General features: G+C 38.2%; 1 protein-coding gene across 1 annotated transcript; it reads left to right on the forward strand.

Annotated features, from left to right (window-relative positions):
* The first annotated feature begins 1 nt into the window (after position 1).
* crata (carnitine O-acetyltransferase a) lies at positions 2 to 23622 on the forward strand. Its single transcript, XM_040157163.1, has 14 exons — positions 2 to 104; positions 6632 to 6928; positions 7090 to 7208; positions 8020 to 8073; positions 8779 to 8944; positions 10478 to 10652; positions 11002 to 11180; positions 14867 to 14967; positions 15211 to 15330; positions 15456 to 15578; positions 17263 to 17398; positions 19255 to 19317; positions 19783 to 19920; positions 20974 to 23622. Exons 1-14 carry the CDS (start codon positions 78 to 80, stop codon positions 21187 to 21189), a joined length of 1914 nt encoding a protein of 637 aa, XP_040013097.1. The 5' UTR covers positions 2 to 77; the 3' UTR covers positions 21190 to 23622.
* The last annotated feature ends 16 nt before the right edge of the window (positions 23623 to 23638 follow it).

A 23638-nucleotide genomic window follows, 5' to 3' on the forward strand; every position in this document is an offset into this window, starting at 1 on the left:
TGGCTAAAGGCTAACCGACAATAGTGGACCTCGAGCTCTGACGGACCTGAGTCTGTGGGCGTTACTTTGCATGCAGAATGTGGGGCATTTGCAGCAGAACGTTGGTAAGTGAAGCAACTTTAGTTGACTATACTTGTTAACCCTGGCCCAAAGCCAACTTCAGCTGTCTGAAAATATAAGAGACATTGACTCAATAGATTCTGAGACAGCCTTAATGATAATGATGAGGAATCAGTTAACGCTACTAAAGCTAACTAGGTTTAGAAGGAATGTTTGCTAGCTAGCTGTTAGCAAAGTTAGCAACCTCGTATTGAACTGAGGTGGCTGTAGTTAACCGTCAGCTAACCTAACTGGGTCAAAGGTGATTTTGTGGTAAGCCAAGATTAAATATATCTTAGAGTCACTAAGGACAAGCGTGAACGAGACTATTATTCATCTTTATTTGCTCCAGCGTTAAGTCTCTGTACAGTAAACTATACAAACTTTTTTTTCATGGATTGATAAAGAGAGAAGATAACATCAATCAAAATCATATTATTCGTCATCACATTGATCTTGCTATTCGGCAAACACCTAATGGGCCTGAAGAAATATCATTTCACATCGCGTCAAAGATAAGCTTTTGCAGTAACCTGCAATATAATCTGAAGTAACCTGCAAAAGCTGTAAACGTGGTCATCTGTTCCCTAGGGTGAAACATCTCTCATAGTTACTATTCATCTTAAAAAGTAACAAATCCTACAGGATACTTGCTAAAAACTAATTTTTTTACACCCGATCGCCAGATTCATTAGAAATGGATCATATAAAACTCTACAACTAAATCGCATGTGCACTGGGTAATAGCTTATAGCTTCTGAATATTTTTAATATTCCTTTTCTCGAAGCCCTTTTTTGCTTAGTACTACTATGGTATGACTGGTCCTTCCCTACTGTGCTCAAGTTGAACATAAGTACAGACTGCCCTCTACCGGCGATATATGTCGCTTTTAAGGTGGCCATATTATGGTGGTCCTGAGTTACAAAACACAACAAACCAGAAAACACGACAACATTTCACCTTAGGGAGAAGGTAAGGACAGCAATTCTTGCTCATGAGTGGACAGAACCCAGGTCAGTTCAGATTATATGGAAACGTTTCATATACAGAAAGAAATAACTCGATGTATGATATTTACATGCCAAATTCACAAGATGGAACAAATAATTATTAATTGGATGTAGAGCGTTTCACAATATAAAGTTCCTCTAACTGAACAAGTCAAAAAAATTGCACAATTTTTTGAAGGGTGTTTGAGCAATAAAAGGAGAAGCCTATAGCTGTAATTGTTGACTGTCTCTGAAAAAAATTGAAATTTCCCATGAGTAAGATTTCACAACCCCTAGTATTTGTCTTCTTTCAGAAATAGTATAACGGATGGAATCCGTTAAAACAGACAGTGCTGATTATCTTGGCACTGTCCCTGTTCCCTTATTTTGTGTGGTAATACAGCCAATCAAGCAATATACTGTGTTTTGTGTTTTGAAATGAGTCATAATGTGTCTGCAGCATAATCATACTTACAACCAGTGACAACTGAAATGTGTGTGGGACAGAGCTGACTAGCCATTTGTGCCACAGCTGCTGGCATCTAAGCACTGCCGGTCATAGTTGTACATATTGGCTAATTAATATATTTAAACTCTGTGGTTCTTCTACTCCTCTGCATGTTTGAAAAAATGCATTTATGTGTTTAACCCTCATAAAAAAATCACAATAACTTTATTGTCTACCTTTGTACAAAAGTAGAAATTCATCTTAAGCTTACATGACAGTCAACATCAGTTATTACATCATACATCCCATAATCGGTAAGTTAAAAAAAAACATTTAAATACGTTATATTAGATGCAACTTCGTAAAAAGCAGGGAATAATTTATTAAAAATTATTTGAGATAATGAAATATCGACATGTCTAACAGTTACAAGTTTAAATTTAAGTCATGTATAGCAAGAGGGATTAATTTTTTTTTTTTTTTAATAGATGTTTTTCTTTGCACAGGGGACTCTACCATCTCCCTAAGGCAGGAGCTGAAAGTGATGATTCAGGGGATGGCAACAGATTTATAAGATTTTGTCTGTCAATCATGCAACTGCTTTGTCATGGTGATAAGCTAACGGGTGTTGTTTACAGCCTGATACTGCACTGCCAGGTTTGACTATTCTGGAGAGTTTGCTCTTGTTTTTGACAGTCAGCAATTTAAGTAAGGAGACAATGTTGAAGGAAAGAACATTTTTCTATGAGGGATTGATACACTCTGTTTAAGATGTGTCGACTAACCTCAAAGCTCCTCAGTTTGTTCAACAGAAGGAGCCCTCGTTGTCATTTTCTATAAATCTAATCCACTGCCCAGAAAAGGTGAAGGCCCACTCAGAAAGTGGGGGGCTGTGGCTCAGGAGGTAGAGCTGGTCATCCACTCATCGGAATGTTGGCAGTTCGATTCCTTGCTCCTCCAGTCCATATTTCAAAGTGTCCTTGGGCAAGATACTGAAGTCCAAATTTCAAACTTGAGTCATTGAAAAATCATTGTATGTTTAGAAAAAGCGCTGTATGAATGTAGTGTAATGTGCTTTGAGTTGTCAATAGGACTAGAGAAGCAGTCCATTTGATCCAAAACAGTCTCAAGGTAATTAAAGGGTAATTGTCCATCACAGGCTTAAATAAGGGGTTTGGCAAGGTGTTATTATTGCTGTCTATACACATCTCTATGGTTTTAGACACGTTTAACAAGAGATGACTGCTGTCAGACCACTCGGTTAGTTCAGTCAGATAGTCAGTGTAGGCACTCAAGGACTGCGCATCAGTTAGACAGGCCACAGAGCCATATCATCTGCGTACTTGATAAGTTTAAGATTTTTATTATTGCACATTATTTCATTTCTGTAAATTCTGTGAGTATAAGATTGGTGATGGAATGCAAATGAGAATGAGGGACTCCTGTGTGTAAAACAAGACGCTCAGACATAAAACCATTTACTGTGACTCTCTGATGTTGATTGCATAGGAATTCCTTTATCCAACAATGGCCTGGTCAAATTGAAAACACTCTTTGAGAGAATGGATCTTCTTTAGTGTAGCCACAACTTCATTGGTTGTGACTTGTAATGGTTTTTCCAAGTTTATGGAGACGGACTGCTCCATCATGGTATAGTGTTTATGATTGAAACGTTCAAAGAAGAATTCACCTCATTTGCAAATCTGGTGGGGTCCGTGCACTGGATGCTTGTTTATCTCTTGGGTGCGCCCCATCGTCAGATTGAGGCCTCTCCATGCTTCTCTGATCTTGCCAGAAGAGAACCTTTCCTTCTCTTTGCTCTTACTGTATTATTACGCTTTGTGTTCCTTAGTTTGGATAGTAATTCCTTGTTCAGGAATTACATCTATCACGATTATCCTGTAAAAATGCTTGTTTGGTGTGGAACAGAGCTTGTTTTGGGTCCTTTTATAATCACAGTTTTGGAAACACTTTCACAGTTTGTATTGTACAGAGTCTGTGCAAAACTGAAAATTAGAAGTTATTGAGTAATTGAGGGAGTCTAGGTCATTATTACAGCCTTTAAAAAAATACATCCCAGTCCCCGGGCCTCAATACATCCTCTGAGCTGTTCTATTGCATCCTCACTCCTCACTGTGGTTTCAGTTTATGTTGGGTGAGCTGTAAGTTTTTGGCTGTACCTTGGCAGTAAGTGAATAACATTGTGGTCAAAGAGACAAGATGGTGGACACCATGTTGAAGTGTAGGCACCAGGTATATTTCCAAAGCATTGTCCAAATTCTGTTCTGCCTGGTTTGGCAAGGAACATATTGTTCGATATAAGGAAGCAAAGCTGAGATATCATATTTGTTGAAGTCACCCATAGGTAAGACTGACTAGTTTGCCAATCTGTTTACTGCTCTGTTGTAACTATCTGTGATGCTCTCTGCTGCATATGAAAAGTCAGGGCCAGGAACATAAACAAAATCACAGTGATTTGTCCAAATTCACCTGGGGGATAGTGTGATGTAAAAGAAATAGTTCATCTGAAGGTCCGTAGATCTGATAGTTAGTCATCCAGATGAATGTCCATTTTCTAATTTATCCATGTTTCTGTGAAGCAGAATAAAATGGTGCGACAGTGGTCTCCATCATTTAATATACTGTAAGTGCAGTGAGTTTGCTGATCTTGTTATGCAAAGATTGTACATTGGAGAGAGTGATTGCAGGTAGTGGGAGTCTGCTGCCTCTTCACTTCAGCCTGTTTAGAATTCCTCCTATTGATCCACTTTTCCTAGTCTTTTCTGTCTGGAAACTTTCCAAAGGATGCATAAGGGTATGTTGGCATAGATGTTGCCTAGATTAAGTTTCCCATGCAGTGTGAACTGCAGGTCCAGTAGATTACCCCAGGTATATTGAAGCAGGCAATTCTGGCAAGGTATTGCTGATCCCAGTTCCAGACAGAGCAAGAAAATCCAGAGGAGGACGAACCACTGTGCCATCATATAACTACAGCTAGAATGAAACGCATGTTAAAGCATTATACCCTTAACACGATTAAGATGTTGAAAACACAAAATACACAATGACACAGGAGCTGATTGCAAGCCATGGGTCGTGGACAGCATTGCAGCCCGTAAGTCCATCCTTAAATGCTTTGGGTTGTTAGAGACCAGAAAGTCAAGAATGATAAGGAGAATGTTTCTTTTGTTTTTGTACTAGAATTGTCACCAGCGACCCAAGGTATTTAGGAGTGTAACTTTTCTTTCCCATGGGATGCTGGATGCAAGTAATAGCTGGTAATGTTGTCAGTTTAACCTCATACTGGTGCTGTTGTCTCACTGTTACTATGAATAAATGCAGACACATTGTTGAAGAAGCTTATTTTTATTAGCTTGTTGTCACAGTAACATGATGGTACAGCACCTGGGTACCAGGTTTAGTGCAGAGCAGCATTTTCTTTGAAATTGGAGGGTTTTGATGACAGCAGCTCTGCAAAATTAGGATGTGCCTGAGGCTACTGGTGATGAGGAATTACTTTTTGTGCCATTCATGAATCAGATTATTTAAGGGCAGAACTGGAGCATGACACTCCTGACTGGCACAACGGTCAAGATACGTCCAATTTAGAGTGCCAAGAGAAGTTAGGACTGATGAGGGAATCTCATAGGCTAGTTACTTAAGCTACCTAGAACCTGCAGCTCTAAATGCACAATTAGTTTTTTCTGGACAAATTTTCAACTTTGGAAGCCACAAGATCTGGGAAACACGCACTCTTATGGAAAACTTTGGCATTAGCTGTTGTGATCCTGAGGATCATAGATGCCCCACTTACACCAACTGCCAGGCAGTATACACTTCCAATGGATTTGAAAAGGATATCATTGCATTGTTTAAACTCTTAAAGTAGACACTATTTCGATAAATATAGTTTGGTTCAACGTGCCAACTTCATATTTTATGCACTTACAAATTAAAACATGCTCTTCCCAGTGGCATGATTGTTTTTAGGGTAGATGTCATAGTTGGGCATTGGGTACTTTAAATATCGGGTTGAAGTCTTTTTTCTTTCATTTTTAATGCGTCATAAATCAGAAATTTTTATTTCTTTCAGACATGATACTCAATAATCAAATTCTTTCTTTCTTTATATGAAAATATTTCTTCGCAAACTGCTTTTTACAAAATGATATTTTGCCTGTCCATGTCTTGCCTTGCTACTGCATATGTTATTCCAAGTTTTCTGGCATCCAGCATCAGCTAGTCCTGGTGTTGTACCTCTGTAATGATGCTACATGGGGATGTTGCTGGTTGTAGCGCAGCGTGGCAGAATAAAATGAGAGATTACTCTCACTTGTTGAAGAGTAGCTGCTCCTTCTTGTCAATCCTACATCTTTCAGGCATGAAATATTTGACCCCTTATAATGTCAAAATGTCATTCCATCCTTTCAAACTCGGACACGTTGTAGATTTATTGGACGCACCTAGAGTAGCCTCTCAGTAGCATCCTCATACATCCATGGCCAGTTAGCGCATCAGTGTGGTTTGGATCCATAAAGATGAATTGACTCGGGTTCTGTCCAATCATGAGCAAGAATTGTTGTCCCTACTTTTTCCCTAATATGAAATGTTGTTTTTTGACCCTCAGGGCCACCGTATCACATATTCCAAGAATTACAACCAAAAACTATACCTTGATAGGTTTTAGATAGAGTCACAGATTATGATAGTTGTTAAACAAAAATATCCATATCAGAAACCACAGAAAATTCCAATGTGAGGCTCAAGTTTTTTTTTTTTTTTTTTTGTACATTTAAAAACTAACTGAATTTTTTTAAAAAGAAGCCAGACCCATCGTGATCTGTTTTACATTGTCACTGACCTGCAACTACTAAGTATTTTTGTTTTACTTTTGGCAAACTGAAGGAGTCGTTGTAGTTATAGTTGAGTATACAATTAAATAGCTGCTATCTGGCAAAAAAAGTGCTGCTTCAAAAACTAATGCTATTAAAGAGCAGACTCTTTCAGCAAGTCAGGAAATGTTTTTTTTCATGGTTAACTCGGGAAATAACAACTCTTGCAAATGTATTTAGTATATACTCTTTTGTCTCTCAGGTAAAGGTGGGGATGGCGAAACCCTGTTGCTTAGTGAAACCAAATCACTTGGTGAAGCCTGTATCAGCAACTCGGGTTGCTGGTAGATACCTTACCCACCAGCAGGGCCTGCCTCGTCTGCCTGTTCCCCCACTGCAGCAGACCTGTGAGCGCTACATCACCGCCCTGGAGCCTATTGTGGAGGTGGATGAGCTGAAGTACACGAAAGAGCTGGTGCAGGAGTTTCAGAAAGCAGGAGGGGTTGGAGAGAGACTGCAGAGAGGCCTGGAAAAGAGATCACGCAATACTGAGAACTGGGTGAGCTCAACTTGACTAACAGCCGTGGACACTTCAGATTGAAAAAATAATGAAATATTGGTTGAATAAAACTTTTATTTCCTTTTTAATGAAAATTTTTCTGCCAATATCTCGACCTTTGTTTGACTCTGTCTTGTATATATGGCTCTGTGTGTTTATAGTTGTCAGAGTGGTGGGTAGGGGTTGCTTATCTTGAATATCGGTTGCCTGTGGTGGTCCATTCAAGTCCCGGGTTGGTCTTGCCTCGCATGAACTTCAGTGATAAGCAGGGACAAATAAGGTGATCACACACACAACACGTGTTTGGTAACAATTTATGACAACCTAAAGATGTTGTTGCTTCAGTAGCATTCTTTTCAGTTCTTCAAAAATTAACAAAATATGTAATTTACCCAGGGGTGGGTGTGTGTGTGTGTGTGTGTGTGTGTGTGTGTGTGTGTGTGTGTGTGTGTGTGTGTGTGTGTGTGTGTGTGTGTGTGTGTGTGTGTGTGTGTGTGTATGTATTTATATATACAATATATATGATGTGTGTGTGTGTGCGCGCATGTATGTATATATTTGTGTGCATGTATGGATATGTATATGTGTATATGTATATATGTGTGTGTATATGTATATGTATATATATACATATACATATATATATATATATATATATATATATATATATATATATATATATATATATATATATATATATATGTGTATATATGTATATATGTATATATATATATATATATATATATATATATATATATATATATATATATATATATATATATATATATATATATATATATATATGTATATATATATATATATATATATATATATATATATACATATATACATATATGTATATATATATGTGTATATGTGTGTATGTGTATATATATGTGTATGTATGTATATATGTATATATGTATTGTATATATATGTATGTGTATATATGTATATATGTATATATATGTGTATATATGTATATATATGTGTGTGTGTATTAGTTTGTATGTATATATATGTGTGTATATATCATGTATACATACATACATATATGTATATACATGAATAATCATGTTCTGTGTGCTTAGGTTTGCGGCCAAACTGATAGCGGGTGTTTTGGACTTCAAGACAATGATTGACAAGTGAGTACTGAGAAATGGGCCGTATTATGAAACAATGGATCAATTTTGTCTTCCCGAAAGGATTTGCTTTCGTTTACATGTTGTACACTGCTCAAAAAAATTGAAGGAACACTTTGAAAACACATCAGATCTCAATGGGAAAAGAAAATCATGCTGGATATCTATACTGATATGGATTGGGTAATGTATTAAGAACGAAAGGATGCCACATCGTTTGGTGGAAATGATAGGTCGTCTCATTGTTGTCCCTCAAGTGCATCTGTTGTTAATGTCATTAACACCAAAACAGCTGAAACTGCTTAACAACCCCCTCCGCTACTTAACTGACCAGATCAATATCCCAGAGGTTTAATTGACTTTATGCAATACTCTGATTAAAAAGTGTTCCTTTAATTTTTTTTTTTTCAGTGTACAATCAGTGCCAAAGGACAAAGTTCAATCACATGCATTTACAGGTTGAATTGTTAGATGTTTCTTCTGCTGGCTGAAAAATATTGTCATGGTTTTTAAATCTCCTGAGGCCAGAAATATAAAATCAGCTTCTCTAAAGAGTTTTGAGTTGTATGTATCTTTTAAAAAAAAAAACTATAACAATCCTCCACAATTATAGTTGGTACTATAATATAATATTATGCGTGCATCAAACCCTGTATCTTTATGATATTACAAGTTAGTGTGTAATTGCATAGTTCTTATATTTTGCAGCGAGACACTACCAGTGGAGTACATGGGAGGAAAGCCCTTGTGTATGAATCAGTATTATGAAGTGCTGTCATCCTGCCGTATCCCTGGTCTGAAGAGAGACTCAGTGGTGAACCACGCCAAGAGCTCACCGCCTCCCAAACACATCATTGTAGTGCACAACTTTCAGGTGAAGAGCACTGGTCCAAGTCACGTATCCAAGTCACAAACTGCTGCTTGCAGCTATATTTATTTAAAAAAATTTTTATCTGTCCAAGAGAATGACACCATCCGCAAACAATTAACTAGTGGACAATCTCCCCTCACTCTACCCTTCCCATACCTATTCGGTCTGCTATTGCGAGAAGGGTCTACCGACAATCGCACATGCTCGATCATGAGCGGGTCTACTACCAAACATGCTGTGCAGACAAAGAGAGAGAGAGAGAGATGTTCTCTGGTGTTATGTTAGAAGACACGGACATGGTAGATATTTTACAAGCACAGACCAGGTAAAGCAATTTTGAGCAAGTTTTGATTTGATTTTTTTTAACTCAACCTGTTAGTGAGCAGGTTAGCTGTTCCTCTTAAGTTGCTATGGTGATCTACCCTGCTTAAAAGTGAACCAGCTTCATAATGCCAGAAGACCTGAATTAAGCTCAAGGGTAGCTTGATAATCACTAATTTCGCTTTGTGATACATGTCCCAGGTCTTCAGACATTATTTTCATTACTTTTTAGGTCTGTTTTGGGATTTAAGGCTTTTGGGCCCAGGAGACCATTTCTAAAAGTCTTCTTGAGGTCATTTCTTACAGTATCCTTATGTTTGATTCATAGAAAATACTTAAGACAAAATCTGTACAGGCTTGATTTTAAAGGATCAGTGCGTGTGATTTATTGGCATCTAGTGGTGAGGTTGCAGATTCCCACCAACTGAATACCCCTCCCCTTACCCCTCCCTTTCCAAGCATATAGGACAACCTCCAGTGGCCTTCAGGTAATGTAAAAATGCGAAAGGCCCTGGAGTGTTTGGTTTGATTGTTCTGGACTACTTGAGAAACATTGAAGTGCAACATGGCGGGCTCCGTGGTAGAGGGCCCCCTCCCTTCGTAGATATGAAGGGCTCATTCTAAACTAATGAAAACACAACAATTCTTAGTTTTAGGTGATTATACACTAAGGTAAACATAATTATGAATATCATATTCCATTTCTGTTAATAGATCCACCTAAATCCTACACACTGCTCCTTTTAAGAAGCATAAAGGTATCTTAAGCACCTGTGATATATGAATCTCAAATTAACTTAAGCCTATAGTGTAGGGCATAGTACTGTTTAAAATTTTTGGTGCAGGTCACAAACGACCAAAGTGATACCTTAGTACCTTACTTTGAGCATATAAGGTGTTTTTGTGACAGTTTCTCATTCTTGATTCTACAGACACATTTGGATCTCTACTCAACAAGTACTCAGCTTCTATACCCAGTGTTTTTCTCTCTAAGAAACCTTGTTAAGTTGGCCATAAATGGTACTGATATAGGCTTGCAGAGAGCACACTAATCAGACAATAGACAACTGTATTATTTTTGTCTTTTGTCCGACTCAGCATTAATTAGTTGTTAACATTTGCCAGCTACATTTGTTGTTTTATCTTGGAAACCAACATTTGTCAACCAAAAGTGACAAGCCTAACTGAGCTTTTCTTTTCTCCACTTGTAATCAGTTCTTTGTTCTAGACGTATACAACTGTGATGGGACTCTACTCACAGGTGATCAGCTCTTTGTTCAGCTGGAGAGAATCTGCAGCGCCTCACTACAGACCAACGCGGAGCCCGTCGGCATCCTGACCACCCAGCATCGCGACTCCTGGGGCAAGGCCTATATCAACCTCATCAAGGGTGAGCCAAAAGACCTCTGACACTTAGTTAAAGGATGAAGGAGTCTTATGAAAATGCTGAAAAGCAGTGTGCATAGGCCACCAGTAAAAGTGATACTTCAAGAATTTCAAGTGGGAAATCACAATCTTGTAACTGCATTTTTAGAATTAAATGAAAACTATGATGTAATTTCAAAATAAAATTGCAATAAATTGTAAGTTAGTTTTAATAAATCATGGGGTGCACCCCTAATAAGGGAACTATTAATACATACAGTATGCAAAACCGTCTCGATATCTTGACTTGTAACTATTACAGTCTGATTGCATAATAACAGCGGGCTTTGTGTGTGTGTACATGACATGTCCAGATAAGACCAACAAAGATTCTGTATCAGCTATCCAAAGAAGCATCTTCACAGTGTGTTTGGATGGAGCAATGCCTGAAGTGTCTGATGAGATGTACCGCAGCTCTGCTGCCATCCAGATGCTGCATGGAGGAGGCCCCCAATGGAACAGTGGCAACCGCTGGTTTGACAAGACGCTGCAGGTGACCTACAGAGGCATTTTACACACACACACACACACACACACACACACACACACACACACACACACACACACACTACTTAATTAGTAGAATTTATTAGTAATAGCTCAAATAATTTAAACTACAGATTTTAGTCCAGATGGGGGCATAAGGCTTGTCTGTCTTTGCATTTCACAAATACCACTCTCTGTTCAGGTATGGGCCTCTGCTCTTTCAGAGCCATGTCTACATTTTTTTTAATGAATGAGGTTTGTTTCCTTTAATTCTAACTTTCACTAACTCATTTCCATGCATCTAAATGTGAGGTGTAGCCCAATATAAAAGCTTTAGAGTCACTGATACATCTATGATTAATTCTAAACCACAGGAGCTGTATTTCATAAAGCAATATTACCAGCTAAACCTTTCATAAAGGAGGTTTGAGTAACTCTGACCTTAGTTACCAGGGAAACGTATCCCTCCAGACTAGGCTAGTACTAGTCAAGTTAGTTCTCAGACTAAGCTTCTCCTCAGGCTTAACCAGTGTTAAAATCAATCTGCCAGACTGTCAGTACTTTTGTGCAGTACATTTATCACATTCTCACATTGGTAGCAATCATGTACTTAAAATCATATGTTTTTCAGTCTAAAGTATCTGCACAGTATCTCAGTTAACATCTGTGCTTTTAAATGCATTGCAGTTATAAAAACATCTGATAAATAACCTTTTAACAGCATTTTCACCATTTGTTGTCTTTGCAAATGTCATTGAAATAAAATGAAAGAAACAATTATTACATTATTACACAACAGTTAAAAATACAAGAGGGGCAGACAGGCATTCTGAAGGTACCAAGGAACATTTTCACCCTAGGAAGGCTGCAGTTCTATTTGATACTTCAAAGTTGTTGGCTGGACCACAACAGCGGGGCCAGCCTATAAATGCGGATATCCGTGACTAAGTGACTGAGTGATGAAAATACACCATTGGTCAGCCGGCCGAGTGTTGGAGTTTCCCCATTGGCCGTTGTTCTTTCAAATGAATTGGCACAGTTTCCTTTGCATCATCAGGGGGCGTTTACAGGCAGTGTTGCCAATTTAGCACCCTTGTCACTAGATTTACAAACTTTTCACACCCCTTTAGCAGCTTTTCTTCAAAAAGCACGTGTCGACGAATGTAGCACTTGTAGCAAACCTTAGTTACTTTCTGTAGAAGAGAGTTATAAGTGTTGCCCCACAGGTAGAGGTCGGGCTTTCCCTCCACAGACACACCTCTCTATATTTCTCATTCAATTGTCCGCACAGCAGCTGACACAGACGTGAATGAGCCTCTAACTTTCTCTCTGACTGATCATGTTACAAGTAAATAAAGCTGAAATCACAGCACAGCTGTTGTGTTTCACTTATGTGTGTGGTGGTTCTGTCAGAAGACGTCACAGTTATAAGATCAGGATTTTAGCAGAGCAGAGCAGCAGCTTGGAAACAGCTTGGAAGTGACTGCTGGTTAACACGTAGTCTTAATTGGCCGTGTTTCAGTCACTATTTCATACTTTTTCCGTTGTATGACAACAGAAACTGAAAAACATGTAGATGAGAACAGCTTTTGCTGGGAATTCAGCTGTATTAAATTACTGCGTATGTTTGCAGAGAGAGTAGGAGGGAAGAAACCAGATAAAGGGCAGTCCAGCCATATATGAGGTTTTGACCTAATCTTGTTTAATGTTGCATCAAATACATTGTACGTTAATCTTCAGCACTTTTGATACAAAGAAAATTTACATTACATATATGGGACTTGAACTCATGGTGACATGATCACATAAGAGTGCTGCACTAAACTGAGCTAACAGAGGAATTCAGGGGGATCAGAGTCCATCTCTGCTAATGTCAGGGTATGTTTCCAAAAGTTCTATTTTGCCTCCTATATTGGTGCATTTTTGTTAATTGTCATTTCATTATATATTCTTTGTATACATGTTTAAGATGTGCTACTCCATTACTGTGAACACTGCAGTTTTGTCTTTACATGTCAGTTTTCTTAATTGTGAATTTATGCGATATGTGCTTGTCTCAGTTCTGTATCATAAATCAGCAAGTCTTAAACCGGGCTTGACTGATCGCTTTAGGTCTGATTTATCTTATGAAACTGTTTAATCCTGGTTTGGTTTGTCGTATTCAAGCCAGGCAGCCTTTATGAAATGTCCCTCTGGTACTCTAATTCTGAACACATATTTAGTGTCAGTGCAGATTGTTGTTGCTCAGTCCTACTGGTAGAGCAGCATGTTGTTATTAGGAGGTTCATGAAAGGGGATAAATGTAACTGCACTTGTTTATGAACAATATTTCATCATTAAGGGACCCTCTTAGGATTCTTCCATGCCTTTACATCACTTGTAAGCACTGTATTTCTCTTCAGCAAAGTTCTAAGATACATGGCAGAATATCTGATGATAAAACTAAATAGTTAATAATAGATATTTTGCCTGAGGTTTTCTGGTACCAAGTAAAATTAAGAACTACCTTAAAGGTTCCCTGTGGAGTTTTAGACCTCTAGTAGTTATGGAGCTGTTTTTCTATTAGTTGGTCGCCATTTTCTTTGACTTCTGCACGATCACGAGCACGCACATGGATAACACAATACACATTCCTACCAGTGGTGTCACACTATTCCACTTATCACCGGGAGTAGGTAACACAGCAAGATATACTGCAATGTTTCAGCAAAAACAAGAGGAAGAGGAAGACTGCAAAGTACAGCTGTAAAAATGGATGTAAACAATGCCGGAAATGAAATTCTTAAAAAATTGACTTTGCAACTGTTTTATGAGGCAGGAAATGCAATCCACACATTTAACATAACTGTTTACAAGAAAACTCCACTGGGCCCTCTTAAGTTAAAACATGATTTTTGTTAAGGACAGTCATTGACAGGCTCAGAACAGCAGTAACAAAGCACCAGTTTGGTTCAGAAAAGGCTGGGTTGTCCGCTGAGTCAGGCTTCCTTGTCGTTTCTCATGTGGTTGCTGAAGTTGCAGAGCCAGGAAATCCCCTGGTACTGTCTACTCAAGGTCCTCGCCCAGAGATTTCAAGAGAGCTGGATATTCTAAACCTTTGGCTGCCCCAGGCCTGGCTCTTGCAGGGAGCCCTGGTTTCTTCAATCCAGAGAAAATGAAATATCAGGACAGACATAGCATCCTCTATCACTGATACAGTTAAAATCAGTAAGCCATGCTTCCAGACTAAGGTCTGGGGTTAGGAGAGAAGTCTGATTACTGAAATGCTGCTGTAACCAGGTTACTACAGTGCATGTAAAGGCATTCTCCACATAACCTGGTATCTCTGTGTAACCTGGTTACTTAAGTGCATGTAAATACATAAACTTAGGTAACAATTGCATGTTTGCCTACCCCGTTGCCTGGAACTAAATTGACTTGCGAGACCCATGAGGAGTTATAGACCCCAACAGCACATCCCTAGAGACACAGAGACATGCAAAGTCCTTCTCCATAATAAAGTGGTGATTCACAGAGGCCGCATTTTTTTAGACATTATGATGACTTATTTGCTTATGAAAACTTGACATTTGATTTGGACTTTTTCTTAAGGCCTTCACCTGCTTTAACCTTGTCAACAAAATTCATTAGACAGGATGTAATGCGAATGCTTGTTTTGTTTTCTTCTCCAAAAGTTTATGATCTTTCTTCCAGTTTATTATTGGAGAAGATGGGACATGTGGTGCAAACTACGAGCATGCCCCAGCTGAAGGCCCACCCATTGTGGCCTTGATTGACCATGTTGTAGAATTCACGTAAGTATGTTATTTAGGCTATGTATTTTTGTCTTATTATTACTTGTTCTTGTATCATTTTAATGTCAGCACTAAGATAGAAAGGGCACAGAGACTCCCACCATTCTGCTACTAATATGGACTGGCTGACCACAGATGGAAAAACCCATTTTATTAAGTACAGTTAGTGGTGACATTGTTTTTTACTACATTTGTTTTTGTTCCATCTCATGTATCCATCTTTTCTCTTGTGGATGGTAACAGGAGGAAGCCAGAGATGGTGCAGCGTCCCATGGTGCCTTTGCCCATGCCCCAGAAGCTACACTTTAACATCACGCCTGAGATCAAGAAAGACATTGAGGAGGCCAAGCAGAGTATGACCATGTGAGGGAAGCTTTTATAACCACACGAGTGACTAGTAACCTACATATACAGTATATGATATATATCGTGTCATAAGGCATACAGATACACCGGGTCTCACCGTCCTGCAATTTCTCCCACCACAGACTTGCCCAAGACCTGGATATGAGGGTTATGGTATTTGGCCACTTTGGAAAAAATGTCCCAAAGGCCCACCAGATGAGCCCTGATGCCTTCATACAGATGGCACTACAGCTGGCCTACTACAGGTGAGATGTTGAAAAGTCATGTGGGGATGGACTGTCTTTGTATGGAGGCTTTTTACAAGGGTAACTAACAAGTTGTGAAGGTTTTGTGTAAAAAAACATTGATTACACAGGTGAGACAACTGAGATTCCTGAATCTGCTAACTCAGATGACACGAATTTACGAATTTTCAGGGACTTAAAATAATTTGGGCCAATAAATATAAAACATCAAACTGCTCCAACATGCTACATGTGGTTACCCGAACGCAATCTCCTCTGCGAGTGAGTGTACACTGTCTGCAACAATCAATGTGTACAGAAAGCAGGAAACACAGAACGTAACGGCATTTGGTAAAACTTTTACAGTTTTTGTATGTCGACATTGTACAACACGTGTGCTGGGTTCTACTTGCTTTTATGTTCATCTGGTCTCTATAAATGTGTTGGTTATCTGATTATCAGTGTATTTTGGAAGTAGGTGAAAAGGAAGTGATTGGGTCGGGGTTCCCATAGACCTTGATGTTTCAAATAACAAGAGGCATGCACTGGGTCCATGGACCAGCCACAAAGAGGTTTGCAGGCGTTCGCAGGTGCTTTGCGAAGCCCACCGCAAGAAGCTTGTAGCCCGGTATGTAGTAACGGTTTTAAGAATGGTCTTAAACTTATGAGTCAAAAAATTCATAGTAAGTAGAAGGACTTTAAACCTTTACATAAAGAAGACACACGTAACGATTTTATTATATAGTATTTTTTTTCCGCATTATGTCCATAAGAGAGCAAACCAATTTAATGAGAGACATAACTACTTGGGTGCATATTTTTGGGATATGTCCCCAGGATGCTAGGGCTGGAATGCTAGGCTAACCGTAGCTTAAATAGCTTGCTTACAACATTATCTTGAGGTTCGTCTGCTGACCAAAATCTGAGGTATTTCCAAACAGGGTTTTTCAGACTGCTCGGAGTGCAAATTGCTCTCTGCCATCATTACCACACGTTTGTTGTAGAATCATTTGCTCGTTTCAGCTTGACCTACATTTATTTTCAATCACTGACAGTGGTGTTGTGTGACTCCTGTCCCTTGTACAGTGCATTCGATGCAGCGGCCCAGGCCCATGTGAGAAAACAGCCGTGGTAGTGCTCTTTTTGTTGTTGATGTTTTTTTCACAATCGAATATTCAGCGTTAAAATATATTGTATAGCGTGAGTAAAACACAGCCTTTGTAGACAGCTTGGTTTGATTAAAATGCAGCAGATTTGAATCATGATTAGCCCTCTGTAAGACTACATATCATTTATTGTATCCAATATTATAAATACTTCTATATATTGCAGAAGGTGTAAGGTGGAATATATAGGATATTTCCCCCTACGTTGTATCTTTATGTATCTTTTATATCATCTTATTGTATCATCATACATTTCCAAAATCTCATGTGTTTTGAAAGTGTGTTTCCTCTTACCTGGCTTAGCAGACCTCGGGAGTTGTTTTCTATTATTTGAGAGCTGACAACAAATACTAACACATTAAAACTAGTTCATGCACGGCATCTACTCTTACTTTTATTTATTTTTATAAATTGGATGTAATTAAAACCATTGTGTTTCTCTTAGCAGCTTCATACATAAAGGCACTAATGACTCTTTAAATTGGAACACTGAGAGTCTCTTAAGGGTTTTATCACTGTTTGTCCTCTTGGCTTGGCAGGATGTACAAATGCTCCTGCGCCACATATGAAAGTGCCTCCCTGCGTATGTTCAGATTGGGCCGGACAGATACAGTCCGATCAGCCTCAGGTGCCTCAGCTGCCTTTGTCAAGGCCTTTGATGACCCCAGCAAACAGGTCTGATGAGAGGGAAAATTCTAATGGAATGTATTCATGACAGCACCCATTTTGGCAGTAAACTGATGAACTCAGATTACAACCCAGAATCCCAGACATGATCAGGCTGATGGCTTTATCAATTAATCTAACTCTCAGTGACCCTGCTGTCACAGTCAAAGAAAATTTATAGCTTCGTCATGCACATGACCACCTAGACTTTTTCTACATAAGAGAAACATCACCTGAGACCTCCTTTTAAGAAAAGTTAAAACCAGAGATAAAGCCAGACACAGTGTCGTTGTACAGTGGCAAGAAAAAGTATGTGAACCCTTTGGAATGACCTGGTTTTCTGCATGAATTGTCCATAAAATGTGATGTGATCTTCATCTAAGTCACAAGTATAGACAAACGTAATGTGTTTAAGCTAATAATATACAATCATTTATAATCCTTTGTGTCTTTATAAAACACAACCATTGACATTCCCAGTGCTGGTGGAAAAAGTAAGTGAAACTTTGGATTTAATAACTTTTCGAACCTCCTTTACTTAAAACAAGCTCAAGTAGCTGTGGATCAGACCTGGTGTGGTCATTCCACAGCCTTTCTAATGGGTTAGGGTCTGGGATCTGACTGGGCTATTCCAAAAGTTGGACTTTGTTTGTTTGGAATCATTCCAAAGTAGAATTACTTCAGTGTTTAGGGTCATTGTCCTGCTGCATCGCCCAGCTCCTACTAAGCTTCAGCTGGTAGACAGCCACCCTGACATTATCCTGTAAGTTACTTTTGATAAATTTGGGAATTCATTTTCCCATCGATAATGGTGAGCTGTCCAGGCCCATAGTCAGCAAAGCAGCCATGTCATGATGCTTCGTCCAACGTATTCACCATTGGGGTGACGATTTAATGTTGGTTTGCAGTGCCCTTTTTACACCATATGTAGCACTGCGATTTCTTCCCAAACGATTCAACCTTAGTTTTATCATTTCACAAAACATTTTCCAAGTAGTGTTGTGGAGTGTCAGACTCCAAGGCCGCAGTGATGGTTTTTTTTTTGTTTTTGTTTGTTTGTTTTTTTGTTAACCAGCTCCAATGATCCCTTGAAACCTTTAGCTGTTATTCCAGGCCTCTTTTTTTTTTTACCTCACTGAACACTCTGTGTTGTGCCTTTGGACTTATCTTAGCTGGCCACAGAACTAATTTGTCTCCATTTATAGACAGTTTGTGTTACTGTGGACTGACGAATATCTGAACTCTTTGAGATGACTCTGTAACCCTTTCCAGCTTTATGCAAATAAGTAATTCTTCATTGTAAGTCTTCTGAGACTTCTTTTTGGCAAAGAATGGTTCACATCAGTAGATGCTTCTTGTGAATAGTAAACTCAAAATGTTTGAGTGTTTTTTGTAACTCAAAGTAGCTCTAACCCACACCTCCAATCTGCTTTAGTTTGCTAACTCCTGACTCCAGTTAGCTTTTGTTAATGTCATTAGGCGAGGGATTCACATACTTTTTCCAACCTACACTGTGAATGTTTGAATGATGTTGTCAATATGGACAAGAACAATACAATCATGTGTGTTATTAGTTCAAATAGATTGTGTTTGTTAATAATTGTAACTAAGCTGAAGATCTGATCATATTTTTAAGACAAATTCATACATAAATGCAGATAAAGCCGGAGGGTTCACTTACTTTATCTTGCTGCTTTATTATGAGAACTATTTATGCTTTATGTTGAGGAATTTCACTGTTAAACATACAGTTTTAACTCGATTTTTGGAATATATTTGAATACTGTTTGAAGGTTACTGTGAATACAGTAACCTGCTATAAGATGTATCGTAACATTCCTGTCTTCCTGTTCTGTTTTTCACAGAACACAGAGAAGGTTGATCTAATGGAAAAAGCTGTAAAAGCACACAGGTCATACACTAATATGGTGAGTATTCACAGCAACAGGGCTGGCAGAGATTCAATGACAAGTCTGGTGATGTTCTATATTTTTCTTATTGTAAACAAATCCTGTGTGCAGATCAAAACCAACAGTGAATGCAAATTACTAACGTGTATTGTGTGTATATCAAAGGTGTATTTCTGTGTGCCAAAGAGCTCCATTGTTGTCCAGAAGCTATTCAAAACACATCACTGAGTCACACTAATGGACTGGTTGATATGTTTGTCATTACCATAAACACACATACTGTAGTTTATTTTGCCTCATTCCCATGCTGAAGATAGTCCCCAAGAAATGTACTATTTCAGCTGTTTCAAGGAATACTGAGCTTAGTGTTTATTCTTAACTGCTCACATTAAGAAAAATATAAAATAATGCTTGCCTTATTTGTCTATAATTAAAATCTAGTGACTGACATGGCAGACAAATTAGTTCTCTCCCTCTTAACAGGCAATCAGGGGCCAGGCTATCGACAGACACCTCCTGGGCCTTAAGATGCAGGCTGTTGATGAAAAACTCTCCATGCCTGATATCTTCAAAGACGTTGCCTATGCCAAAGCCTTACACTACCAGCTGTCTACAAGTCAGGTATGGGCCAGGGTTGAAACTAGGGATGGTTTGCAATAGCTGTTTCCAGTCCCAAATTGGTAAAATATCTGGTTTCGTAAAGCTGCGTGGCTAACAGATCCCTTATTAAATCTTTAATTCATGTTCTGTGTTTAATTAGTTTCTTTTGCCTCTTTTTAATTCTCAACCATCAGTTTAAAAAAAAAAACAACAACTCAGTGACACTGTTATCAACAACAAACATGGCAGACCAGCTTAAACATTTCATATTCAACCAAACAACTGCAAAATGTATTATTTTCTGAAGAATACTCACAAACAAGGGGGAAAATAGGTTTTTTGTTTAAATATTTAACTGCCGGCCAACATGTTAAAGTAAGAACCTGTGTTATTTTTGATAATTTGAGAAGGTCGAGCGCTCAGCCTCAGCCTACCGCCGTATTCTGTGACCTGCAGCAGTAATTTATTTAGTTGATAGTCATTGAATGCTAAAGTAGAACTAGTAGCAAATTGAGCGATGACAGGATTAATGAATGTCATAGAACAGTTATAAAATTGTGTTGAAACCCTTCAACACAGCCGAATGTCCGTGGTTTAGTTTAGATAGTTAATCATTGTAGTTTCCATTGGTGTCAGTTTCATGCTTTTCTGGTAATTGGTCCATTAATCACAATTCAAATTACTAATTAGGTTATTAACATGATTAGAAGAGGCCAGACTCTTAAATATCAAGATGTATTTTAGTTACACAAAACATTCTCAACTTGTTATGTTACTGTGCTGAGTGAAATAAAAACAGTACATTTTAACAGATGTTTCATTCGCCACCAAACAAGTATTTTAAGCTACTAAAAAAGATTCAATAACCAATTTCAATAAAGGGATTTGGAACAGGATTCAGATTCAATAATATTCTATTGAAGCCATTCCTAGTTGAAACTGATAAAAAACAGAAAAATGGTTAAAGAAAATTAGTAGTTTAAAGTAGTAGTAGATGGAAATATGCTCTTGTTATTTAACCCTATAACTAAAACTGTTTCCTAACTAACCACTACATTCTCATGTCTACACAAGGTACCATCCAAGACAGACTGTTTCATGTGTTTCGGTCCAGTTGTACCCAACGGATATGGCGTATGCTACAATCCTATGAACGATCACATCAACTTTGCTGTGTCATCTTTCAACGCCTGTGAAGAAACAAATGCAGAAAGTCTGGCCCAGGCTGTGGAGGATGCACTGGTAGACATGAGGACACTGCTTGAACAAACTCCAAGACCCAAACTGTAAAGCTCCTCCAGGCTTTAATAAGCTCTTCGTAGATGAAATGGATGCTACAGGACTAGTCTCGGTGATCGCTCTAATGAGTTAAACCTGATAGGATTAAGTGACATTATGGTGACCATATCCCACACCTGGTGCAAGACTATCAAGCTCCAGTTGGTAGTCTGAACCAGTATGTTCCTTGCTGTTGAAATGCATAGACATTAAATCAAGTGATAATTATGTACACATTTTTTATAGACACTTCTGTTGTTACACTGAAGTGCAAACACTGAAATATCATCATCCAGAATCAAAAACCTGTTTACGACAGAAATATTCAAATGTTTGCCACAGAAATGATCTTGTTAATGGATATGGATTGATATCTTATGATCAACAAATCCCCTCATGAGACCAAAACCAACAATCAGTTGGTTCTAAACCTGCAACACACTATTTTAAACACTGATTAATCAATTATGTAATTTTTAAGGCAAAAATGACAAAAACTCAAGAGTTCCAGCTTCTCAAATCTTTATATTTTCTATGAATGTTAACTGAATATCTTTTGGACTGTTGGTCAGATAAAACAAGACATTTGAACTTTTTTTGGTTTATGCCTGTGTGCCTCAGATCTCCGTTGTCTGAAAACTTCTGTATTAGTTGACTTTGCACTTCATCAAAGTGAACATGGCCAGTGTGGATTATTCTGACATAAATTTATGACGGTATTTTTGATTGCTACATTGCTGCATTGTATGGGGCCCATCAGCAGTCATACGGTACAAAATTACAGATGGAGAACCCCACATGACGGGGACGGGTCAACCATACGCTCGGTTTAGCAGTCCATGCACTCAAAATGATAAACTCTTTGCACAGATTAAGAAACTGCATCCACAGGTTCTGTATCTCCGTGAACATTTTAGCTCACTGTTTTCCTCAGATAGTGACATCAGACTTGTCTGATTGACTTGTGGTGGCCAGTTAGCATTAAATCCATGTTTGTTGTGCAATATAGTGAACATACAGTAGGTGTAACGGATGAAATGAAATTATTATGAAAGTAGAAATTAAGGTAATTAAGGTGTGTGTGTGTGTGGGGGGGGGTGTGAGTGTTCAACACTTCCTTCTGATTCAAATACATTTTTTAAAACACGTGCTGTGACTTATTACTGGTTTTGTCCTTACAGTAGCATTTTTTGTAAGTTTTAGGGTGGCAACTTTGTCTTTTCTTTGCTCCATTGCCTTATGAGATGTTTGGTATCAGCAAATACCATGCACTTGTGCAGTTACATTAATCCAGAGATTTAAAGTTGCACTTCCATAAATTTTGGAGTCAAAAGAAACAAATTTAAAAAATGTACAAGTAGATGCAGAAATACCCAATCCTCTGTATGGGTAAAGCTCTAAAAACACTAGATTCTACATGTCTGATAATGCAGTTAGGTGGCATCTTTTTTGTCAGACCCTCCATGGCTTGTACACACCCACATCTATTTTAATCTGGTATCATATTTGTATAAAATCACAAAATGAGAAGGCAGATTATGTCTGGAGATCCTGTTTTAGGAGAGACTTAAATTGATCTTTTCTTCTTTCCTGAATTCCAGGAAACCATGGCCCTGTACAGTACTGTATTTGTCAATGCACTTGTTTGGAGTTTTGGGAACTCGCTTCTGCAACCCTCTGTTCATTTTCTAGTTCCTCATTTGTAGGTTTTGCCACACATATTGTTGAATCATCAGCATACAAACAACCCATTGCCTTGTTTGTGATTGATGGTAAATCATTTGAAACAAAAAAAAGGCAAATAATAGTTTCCCTGAGGTATCCTGCAACTTTTAGACTTTACACTTAAAAATGATCCATTAAAAAAAGAAAGCCTGTTTATGTTATTAATAAGGAATATAATTTTCACTTTGAATGACATGCCTCACATGAACATTTTCTCACAATCTCCTAATCGCATATAAACTTTGTTAGAGGGGAAATGTAGCAAAAACATAAGGCTATTAACAGTTGCTGCACACCCACACACTTGTTTTCAGTCATTCTGGCTGACTACATCATGCAGTCTGTTATAACTGGGCCAAATTTCATTGAAAAGTTTCAATTTTGTTGATTATAATCTTTATTTTAATGGCATTAAATGCTCGTATTTTCAACATATAGCCAAAATAACCAAAAGCTTTTAAAAGAAATGTAAACTTTTACACGTATTACAGTGTTATAAGCAGGTCTACAAGTGAGGTGCAGTAATGGCAGCTTGTCTGCTTCTGTCTACAACCCAGCTAGACCACAAGTGTTTAAGGAGTTTTAAATTCTAATTCTTACAACCAGGCCTGGTCCACTTCAAACCACTGAAATAAATCAAACACCAAAATGGAAATGCAGAAATCTCTCATGTAAAATAACCGAAACTACTCTAACCTTTCAGAAAACTATCTTCATGTAGGTACCCATAAGAATT

This window comes from Xiphias gladius, chromosome 20 (genome assembly GCF_016859285.1).
Source record: "Xiphias gladius isolate SHS-SW01 ecotype Sanya breed wild chromosome 20, ASM1685928v1, whole genome shotgun sequence".
Lineage (NCBI taxonomy): Eukaryota > Metazoa > Chordata > Actinopteri > Istiophoriformes > Xiphiidae > Xiphias > Xiphias gladius.